This window comes from Melanostigma gelatinosum (genome assembly GCF_949748355.1).
Source record: "Melanostigma gelatinosum genome assembly, chromosome: 4".
NCBI lineage: Eukaryota > Metazoa > Chordata > Actinopteri > Perciformes > Zoarcidae > Melanostigma > Melanostigma gelatinosum.
In genome coordinates this window covers 2169390-2179703 of record NC_136637.1, presented here as the reverse complement: position 1 = coordinate 2179703, position 10314 = coordinate 2169390, and the positions used below count along the sequence as shown (strand labels likewise).

Genomic DNA, 10314 nt, shown 5'->3' with positions numbered 1-10314 from the left:
AGTCCAGTCTGCTGAAGATAAATGCATGGACAAGTTTTACCTCTTGAGACATAAGTCCTCTAATCCTTGATATATTCTTCAGGTGATAGTAGGCTGATCTTGTAATTGTCTTGATATGGCTGTTCAGGTTGAGGTCTGAATCCATAACTACACCTAGATTTCTGGCTTGGTTTGTGGGTTTTAACATCAGTGACTGAAGCTGAGCGGTGATTTTCAATTGTTCGTCCTTGGTACCGAAAACAATTACTTCTGTTTTATCTTTGTTTAATTGAAGAAAATTCTGGCACATCCAGTTGTTGATTTGTTCAATGCAGTTACCCAGCCCTTGTATGGGATTATAGTCCCCTGGTGACATAGTTATGTAGATTTGTGTGTTGTCTGCATAATTACACACTTTGTTGTTTTCCATAATCTGAGCTAGTGGAAGCATGTAGATGTTGAACAGAAGAGGCCCCAGTATTGAACCTTGGGGAACACCACATGCCATTTTAGTCAGCTCTGATGTGTAATCAGCTACAGACACAAAGTATTCTCGGCCCTTCAGGTAGGATTCAAACCAGTTAAGTGCTGTGCTAGAGTCCCACCCAGATCTTTAGTCTTTCTAGGACTTTGGCATGGTCGACCGTGTTGAATGCAGCACTGAGATCCAGTAACACTAAGACTGAACTTCTGCCATTGTCTGTTTAAGTGGATGTCGTTGAAAACCTTAACAAGAGCAGTTTCAGTGCTGTGGTGCTGTCGAAAGCCTGACTGGAAAACATCAAAGCAGTTATTTACGGCCAAGAAGTTGTTCAGCTGATGACAAACCGCTTTTTCCATTATTTTACTTAAAAATGGGAGGTTTGATATTGGCCTACAATTGTTCATTGTTGCGGAGAATAATCCAAATCCTGAGTTACACAGGACATTGTATCTATCTATCTATAACCGTAGCCAGTTATGAAGACAAATAGAGAACTGCTTTGATGTGTCGAAACAGATTATGAATTCTAAGTTTCTGAAAAGGCCCAATGTCTTAGAAACATGATAGCATGACGGTGAGCTTTATGTAAAGTGACTGCACTCTATAAGAGTATTAGCAATTGTATGTGTCACAATTCTGTTCAAGAGGACCCAAATGCAGCACACCAGGCAACAAAACAAAAGCTGAGTTATAATAGCAGGCAGGCAACAGAAGTGAGGGAGCAGGCAGAGGCACATCCCAGAACAAAGGATACAACTAAGAACAAAGCAGTACAGCTGGAGGACCAGAGACAGGAATACGGACCAAGGAACACACCGACGACAGACAACTGAAAGAGGGAAAGCTCGCATACACAAGGGACTCATTATTAATTAAACACCAATGAAAACAGGTGAGAAAAAGACAAAGGCAGGAAGTAAAACAAGACATGTCAAATGAGTAGAGTGACTATCAAAATAAGACAGGAAACAAACTACAAACAAACCCTAAGACCGAGACACAATGATTATATTATGAGGACTTAACTGCGGCGCTGTAAGTCTCATTACAAAGAGTTTGAAATGTAGTTAAAACACTTAAATGCTGTTCCAACAAAAAGGCCAGAGCAGTAATGGCATGCATTGCCTGTGATATATGTTTGTAATTACACAATCACAGTTTCTGCCTTAGTGTCCCCCTTTTTGTCTTTAAATTATTTATTTACATTTTTATCAATTTTTATGCTTTTATTTCTGTCTATGTTTTTAACTTTTTGCGGTTGCATCCCTCGCATGTTAGTTTAAATGTCTGTATTTTGCCGTTTCTTACTGACAATTTGTGAAATTGTACATGTGCAACTGTTAAAAAAAAAAATTAAAAACAAACTCAAACGAGCCTGTCAGCCAATTGGCAAAGCAAACGTCATCAAACGTTGACGGAAGTAGGTCGGTCACATGCTGATGCTGTAACGAGAGAAAGCTCCAGAAATGGCGACGTGCGCCAAGATGATCTCGGCTGCTAGACATCTGCACAGAAAGTCAGCTCTGGCGGTAAACCTAAACTGGTCCGGGGCATTCAGGACCGGCAACAGCCGCCCCGTCCTGACCGACACATCAGCCCTGAGCCGGCTCCAGCCGCCACAGTCCTTCTCCAACGTTCCGGTCAGCACAGCAATGACAGCGGGCTGCAGGCTGACCGTCACCCGTCACCGGTGGATGCGGGTCGGGCTCGTTCTCCGTGGCCAAACCGATTTCCTCACACCGACCTCTCGACGCTATATCATTCAGGACAGAATGTTCGGGAACCGGGCAGGCGGCGCGGGCTTCTCGGGGGAGGACGGCGGGGACAGTGCGGGCTCTGGGGGAGAAGAGTCTGGGGGAGATGGGGGGGTGCCCTATGGACCCCAGATGACCGCCCTCACCCCCATGATGGTCCCGGAGGTGTTTCCTAATGTGCCGCTGATCGCTGTGAGCAGGAACCCGGTGTTCCCCCGCTTCATCAAGATCATAGAGGTGAGGATGATGCTTCTGTTGCCTTCAAGGTCACGCGGATGACGCAACCACACAGCAGCGCTGCTGTCTGTGCAGTGAGAGATCCTGTGTGTCGTAACGGGTTCAGCGCGATCTGTTGCTCACAGCTTGTTGTTGAAGACGAGGCCGTCATCGCGTGTTGCACTGTCCCTTTAGAAACGCTGAGTTCCTTTGTAGCTGGGTTCTTCTTCAGCAATCAGGAAAACAATTTACCCCAAACTGCAACAGCCCCTGCACAGCTCTGTAGACAGCTGGAACCTATTCTCAATAAAGCTCCTTTAACGGGGCATCCCACTGAGCCAGCACGTGGTAATGAACTGGTCCTGACCATGTCAGCGGATGGTGAATGGTCTTCTGACCACAGAAAGTGCATCCATTGATGACTACCTGCTGATCTAATGCTCATTCACACACACTCTCATGATGGACACGTTGACATGTGGGCTGGAGGAGCTGGTCATCAAACTGCTTTGGAGATTTTTTTAAATTATACACACACACAGTTTCATCAAATATGTACACTTATAGTGCAAATATATATTTAAGGCCGCAAATGAAATTAGCGGTGTATTAGAAATACCTAATCGTTAGGACTAAAGAGACGGCTGTCTGCCAATCCTTCTATCTGGACCGTTCTTCCTCAGACTCTGCAGATGTGTGACATCTGTCACCACATTAGCTTCTGCACTGATAGCTGATTGGTTACGTGGACTAACTCCATTTCTAATCAAGAGATTACAAATTCCCAAAACTCCTGTTGGGTGATTTCCCAGACGATTACTGGAATGACCCGAAAGTTCCCTTCCTCTTAGAAGGATTACCGAATGTTCCATGCAAGGGTAGATCTCTGGTGTGTGTGTGACTCCTGTCTTTCCTCCTGTCAGGTAAAGAACAAGGCGCTGATGGAGCTGTTGCGGAGGAAGGTTCGTCTGGCTCAGCCGTATGCTGGAGTCTTCCTGAAGAGAGACGATCAGTAAGTCTGATTAGTCTCATCTGCTCCAGTCATTGATGGTCGAGTTCATACAGGAGAACAAGAGCTGTAGTCCTCGACCGTCCCATGTTACTGATACTGGCTTTAACTGGTGAAACCTCATGTCAATGGAACATCTGGGCTCCTTTACTTAGAGGTGAGAATCACCAGCAGCCCCACGTTGCTATATCACCACCATACTTGAGTCACAGTACCATTTTATTATTAGCAAACATTTCCATGTGTTGTGATTTATTACTGGAAATGATGCAGTGTGTGAACATCTGTTTCATCGATGAGATAACATTTTCATTGGTTCATCACAGTGAATCCCGACTTCCCTAACTGCAATATTAATAGTTGATATAATCATAAGAGATTGATATTTGGCATTTGTGTATCAATACGATATTGCGAAAATATTGCGATACCATGCTGTATGTATCCATTTTCCCCACCGACCTAATGTATAGTAAATGTAACGTTTGGGCTTCACATTACAAGCTGTCCACTGCTGTGCCAACAGGAGAGTTTAAAGCAGCTTCAGTGAATGAATCTAATGGTCACTGAGATGAGTGGAGCTTTATTAGACGTCCTGTTCCTCACCTGATCCTGGTCTACACGCACTTGTTTGGTGCCGTTTGGTCTGCGGACCAGTTTATGTATCTGAGCCGTGAGTTGTATCTGATGCGATGTACTTTGAGGCAGTGCCTCGACACTAATCAATGACTGCAGTAATCAGTGAAATGTGCTGAGCACTGGCCATGTCTCTGTCTGTGTGTTTGCAGTAATGAGTGTTTCCATCTCTTGCAGTGACGAGTCAGATGTGGTGGAGTCTCTAGATGCCATCTATTCTACAGGGACCTTCATCCAAATTCATGAGATGCAGGACCTGGGAGACAAGCTGAGGATGATCGTCATGGGACACCGCAGGTTAGAGACACTGCTGCTGCTTCTGGGTAAAAGGCATCGTGGTTGGTTGTAATGAAAATGTGTCGACTTGGCACACTGTTGCATGTTCATTGTGTAGACCTCCACCATATATACACCATACTGTTACACTCTGGTCTGTCAGGATCCGGATAACCAAACAGCTGGAGATGGAGCCTGAGGAGGCAGCGACGTCCCCCGTGTGGTCAGAGTCTGAGTCAGAGCCCCAACCCAAACCTCCATCGAGACGCAAAGCCAAGCGCAGCCGCAAGGACCAAGCAGGTTCTCTGACGGAGCAAGCCGAGGACAAGGTCTGTAACGTGACCCTCACACACCACATCTGTAGCCTTCTACACATGCTGTCAGTATGCGGCTCTCAAGCAGCACTCAGACAAACATTCAAGCAGTTCATGCGACCACTCAACACTTTTGCCATCTTTTGGACTGTCCATCAAGTTTGAAGAAGCGTGAGGCCGTGACTGTGTTTCTTCAGGGTTGGTAGTGAGTCAGCACATGTTGATCTGGGCTTTAGGTATATTAAGTCCATGAACATTGAGCCACTAACTGAATGACTGACTCAAAGGCAGAACTCAGGTTGGGAATAGCAAAAAGACAAAGTGGGCAACTGCCCGTGGCCTCTGATCCCCAGTGGCCCACGTTCACCAGGTTCACTAATGTCACCTGGGAACCTGGTCCCAGGTCCTGCATTGCTTGCTGGCCCTGTCTTATGTCTAAATAAAGTTGTCTCTAATCAAATTATCACAAACTAATAGACTCGCAGAAAACATGGAGCCACTTTGAGTGTGTTGGATGGTCTCAGATTGTGTCTCTGTGCACTGGGGCGGTCAGGGTGAGAGTCAGTACCTCAGAGGCTGAGGCCATGGTTCTCTGCTGCACCCTCCAGACTGGAAGTGAGTCACTGCCCCAAGCAAGGGAGTTCAAGTGTCTCTGGGTCTTGTTCACAGAAAGGGTCAAATGTAGCGTGAGATGGACAAGCAGGTCTGTACGCCATCAGCAGTGCTGCAGACGTTGTACCAGCCCATGGTGGTGGAGAGAGAGCCGAGCCTGAAGGTAATGCTCTCTAGCTACCTGTTTGCATTCCGACCCTTTCCTCTGGTCATGGGCTTTAGGTAGTGACCAGAAGAATGACATTGCAGAAGCAAGCAGCCAAAATGAGCTGTCTTCATAGGGCGGCTGGGCTCAGAGCTCAGAGCTCCTCGCTCCTTCAGGAACGAGGAGTAGAGTCTAATCCTGATGCCTCCTGAACTCCCGTTGGAGGTTTTCCGGGCACGTCCAACTGAGCGCTGTGACGCTGTATATGAGGGAGAGGAGGAGGACTAATGCACACAATGTTTCTGTAAGTTATTAATCATAATTCAAATGCCAACGTTATGAATGAAGCTTGGAACATCTGTGGTTGTCTTCTGCTTGTTGTTTAGAATAGAATAGAATAGGAATTTATACTATCTTGATCCCTTTAAGGGGGAAATTTTTCTCTGCATTTGACCCATCCCTGAATATAGGGAGCAGTGGGCTGCCAATGACAGGCGCCCGGGGTTCAGTGTATTGCTCAGGTACACTTCGACACGTGACACGTCCCAGTCAGGGATCGAACCGTTGACCTTCCGGTTCTCAGACGACCTCTTAACCCAGTGGGCCACGGTCGCCAAATTTAGAGATGAAGGTAGAAACAGAGAGGATGCTGAGGAACCTCAGCAGAGACACTAAACCACTGACCTCTAGTCATCCAACCATCACACCTGCCTCTAACATAAACATGGAGAATACAAACATGAGGCAACCAACAGGACAAAAGAAGAGCAAAACGGATTCATTGACATCATAATCGACCTCAACCCAACAATGTTTCTTATGAATAGAGCATGAACGCATCATAATGCTCCTCAGTGCCCTGGTGCAGATTGGGCTTCTTTTAGTGAAGTTGGGCTGGTGGATGAAATGTGTGAGGAACATTTGACGGGTTTCTGAAAATATTGTGAAAACAATATTACCAAACAAGCTGTCAATGTATGGTCAAGAACTTGTGATGTCCACTCACTCATGTGATGGACTCATTTCATTTGAGAAGTGTTGGATGGACATGAGTCGTATTGAGCGGTTGGGGATAACAGAGGATGTCCTTTCTTGAGGTCATTCTCTACACTGACTTGTGTCTTTGTTCTCTCACTACACTCTGTGGGCTGTGATAGCCTGTTCATCTCATATTTATCTTTGTGTTATTTGATTGAAAAATTAAGCTTCGTTTGCTCATGAAGTGTTTTCCAATGTGCCCCTAATGGTGTTAATGTTTCACATGTTTGTTCTGCCAGGTTATGGTTTGTTTGTATTGACTTGTGCATGTCTTTAGTTGTGATTTGGTTGGATTGACTTGTGTATGTCTTTAGTTGTGATTTGGTTGGATTGACTTGTGTATGTCTTTAGTTGTGATTTGGTTGGATTGACTTGTGTATGTCTTTAGTTGTGATTTGGTTGGATTGACTTGTGTATGTCTTTAGTTGTGGTCAGTCTGGAAAGCGTCCCTCTGACCGGCAGCACTGCGTACATTAGCTGTTAGCTCCCATGCTGCCAGCGTTACTCGCTCTCCTGCTGATGTCAACACAGATGTGTTGTTCATAATGGAGCGTTATCAGGGATTGGTGAAGCATTAATGCCCATCTCCCATTCAAATAGCTATACTGGATATCGGCCGACAACGATCGGCAGTAAAACTTTATTTCACACATGATACATGAACTGTGTAATCACTCTGTGGTCCACATGCATGCTTAACGGTGTTTTTTAAATGCAGTTTGATACATATATATATATATATATGTGTGTGTGTGTGTGTATGTATGTGTGTGTGTGTGTATGTATGTGTATACACGTGTGTGTGTGTGTGTGTATGTATGTGTGTGTGTGTGTATGTATGTGTATACACGTGTGTGTGTGTGTGTGTGTGTGTGTGTGTGTGTGTACATATATATATATGTGTACATATATATATATGTGTACATATATATATATGTGTATATATATATATATGTATGTATGTATGTACATATATATGTATGTATGTATATATATATGTACATATATATGTATGTATATATGTACATGTATATGTGTGTATATATATATATATATATATATATATATATATATATATGTATATATATATGTATATATATATGTATGTATATATATATGTATATATATATATGTATATATATATATATATGTATATATATATATATATGTATATATATATATATACGGGGCAGGTTCTCATGGTTTGGCTGCGACGGTCCCAGGTCCGCAGGCGGAGCGGCTGAGCAGACTCAGGGGGAGTCTCTGGCAGGCACGGGGGCGTCGGCAACTCGTTTTCATGAATGACAGCGACTTGTCCGTCTGGAGCTGACGCATCACCAGTAAGGTTCAGGGGCCTAGGTGTGTCTACTTGTGCCCAAATGTGTCCCTGATGACAGTCAATGAGCGTGGCCAATTGGTCCAAGAGAGCGTCGTGCCACGGGAATACATTGCTCCAGCTACCATCAAGAGGGTAGCGGTACACATGAGGCTGATTTCTGACCCGGAATCGAGTAGAGCAAGAGTGTTATGGCCTCCCAGTGTGACTGAGATGTATATACGATGGGCCCTGCCTTTGCGGACAAGGTCACCCAAGAAGGTCATGGAACGGGGAGGTGCGAAGTCGGGAGTGGCCGTTTCCGGGAGTGTGCTGATGTCTCTTCCCCAACCTACAAAGTAGACTTTGGCGGTAGAGGAAGAAGTCTCTAGGCTTAGTCAGGCGGGCGGCAAGTTGGGATCGGGTTTCCCTGGCGGGGTTGGTGGTTTCCCCGGGGGCGTGGCCTTCCCCAACTGCTTGACTGCCTCTTGCACATACTTACGGATTAGGCTCTCCAGCTCAGGCTTTTCAGCTTCCCTTGCAGGGAGGTTGCGAGCCCGTCCGTTGTACCTACCTGGTTGTGGAGGGTTGCGTTCAAGCCTCCGTGGTGGATGTGATGTGGGCTGCTGCCTTGGCCTTACCTGGTTGTGACCTTGGGGGTGTCTCTCACCCCCCTGGTTGCGTTGGTCCTCCGACCGCCATGGTCGTTGGTTTCTCAAGGGTGGCCGAGAGTCTCTGGCCCAAGGCCTTTCATTGCCTTCCAACGCTAGGTCAGAGTCTCCAGACTGTTGGATGCCCAGGACTCTGGCAGTGTCTTCATGCTTCTTCATAGGCCGTGCGCGTGTCTCCCATGCCAGCATATTTCCTGATCTCCGGCATTGTGAGGTTACTTGTTCTGCAATGCATGGTAACATCGTACCTCACACCGTTGTGGAGGTTGTGCAGGAATAAGGACTTAAAGGCATGGTCCTCTTCTAGACCAGGGGCGTTACGTCCCTGGAAGTACGCAGATCTCAAATGCCTGAAGTAATCTCTTGGGGCCTCTAGCCTTCCTTGAGAGATTGCAAAGGCGCCGAGGGTGGCTGAAGCTGGGTCAGGGTACAAGGAGTACTCCTCCCGGAGAGGAGTACTCCTCTCCGGGAGTACCTAGTTCAAGGGAGACCTTGAACTAGGTGGAGGGTATTGGTCTCCCCCCCTGTTGGGTGGGGAGACCGTTCGACTGAAATGCAGGGTGGCCCGACTCGGGCCGAATGAGGCACCACTGTCCAAGGGTTGCGAGGACCGAGGGGCACTGTAGCTGTCCAAAGTGACGTGGTGAGCGGCTAGGTTGGATGGCACAGTACTTACCTGGGTTAGGGGTGTCTGTTCCTGAGTGGTACTGTGAAGCACTTTCATTCTGTCGTTAGCCTCTAGGGTAGTGTTGAGCTCTGTGTGGATCTCCTTGAGATCCACTCGCAGGGTCTCATTTTCTACCTGAAGCGCTCGATAGTCAGTTTCTCCCTGCCTAACCTCAATCTGGATCTCACCCAGTGCGCTGCACAGTCTGTCGCATTCCTCGCGGTGTGCGACAGCTTGCAGCTGCATTTTCTGATGGTAGGTGAGGAAGATTGATCCAACCACGTCTTGAATCATGCGTTTTGGTTTATCTGGATGGTTTACATACGGCATTAACTCCACTAATTGCTTCTGACACGTGGCTGTGTCGTATGTACCAAAATACTCTCTCTCAGTTGGCGTGAACTTGAGGAGATCGGCCACCGCATCTCGTAATACGGCGTCTTCTAGAGCAGCGGTTCCCAAACTTTTTAGGCCACGCACCCCCTTCTACATCCCGACCGGGTTCACGCACCCCCAACCCCCCCCCCCCCCCCACACACACACCTTAAAAAAAAAAAAGCAACAGAGCCGCATAAAAATCGGACGAATGACAGAACAGTTTGCTCGCGCGTGGCGTTTGTTTACAAGATAAAAAACACAAAAACTCTTCCTGCACCGTGCCTTCGAAAAGGTAACGGACGTAACGTTACGAAGGTAACGGACGATTGGCCAGATTGGCCACATCTGTAGACTCGTCTACTTGCAGAGAGTAAAACTCACTCTTCTTCACGCGACCGACCAATGTAGCCAGGATGTCTTCGGACAAAGCATCGATGCGCGCGACAGTGTTGTTGGACACCGGGATCACGTCCAACTTTTTCGCTTCTCTCTCTCCAATCATACATTCCACCATCTCTTTAACATTTTGTTCCCTCTCCACCACCGCCTCTCCTCCCTATTACGCGGTCAGAATACCACCACAACACGTCGCCTGTCTTCGGCAGAAATGCGCTCATCCACGCACAGGAACAACACCGAGTTGTAATATATACCTCCATAACACCCCGCCACTCTCGGCTCATACCTCCCCAGCAACGAGGCACATCACCCGGTCACAATACCTCCAGAATGTCCCCCGGGTGAAATCCGGGACTTGGTTTTATGGTTCCGAGTGGCGGGCGCTCACCCGTTGGCGCTGGGACGCGAGGTCTCCAGCCGT

The 10314-nt window shown here is 46.9% G+C and overlaps 1 protein-coding gene across 1 annotated transcript in view; it reads left to right on the top strand.

Moving 5' to 3' along the window:
- The first annotated feature begins 1893 nt into the window (after window positions 1–1893).
- lonp1 (lon peptidase 1, mitochondrial) overlaps window positions 1894–10314 on the top strand; it is a 30030-nt gene continuing 21609 nt past the window's right edge. Inside the window, exons 1-4 of the mRNA XM_079267833.1 lie at window positions 1894–2454; window positions 3357–3445; window positions 4256–4375; window positions 4518–4683. Coding sequence (XP_079123959.1) covers window positions 1930–2454; window positions 3357–3445; window positions 4256–4375; window positions 4518–4683 — 900 coding nt within the window. The 5' untranslated portion in view covers window positions 1894–1929. The remainder of the gene's footprint in view (window positions 2455–3356; window positions 3446–4255; window positions 4376–4517; window positions 4684–10314) is intronic.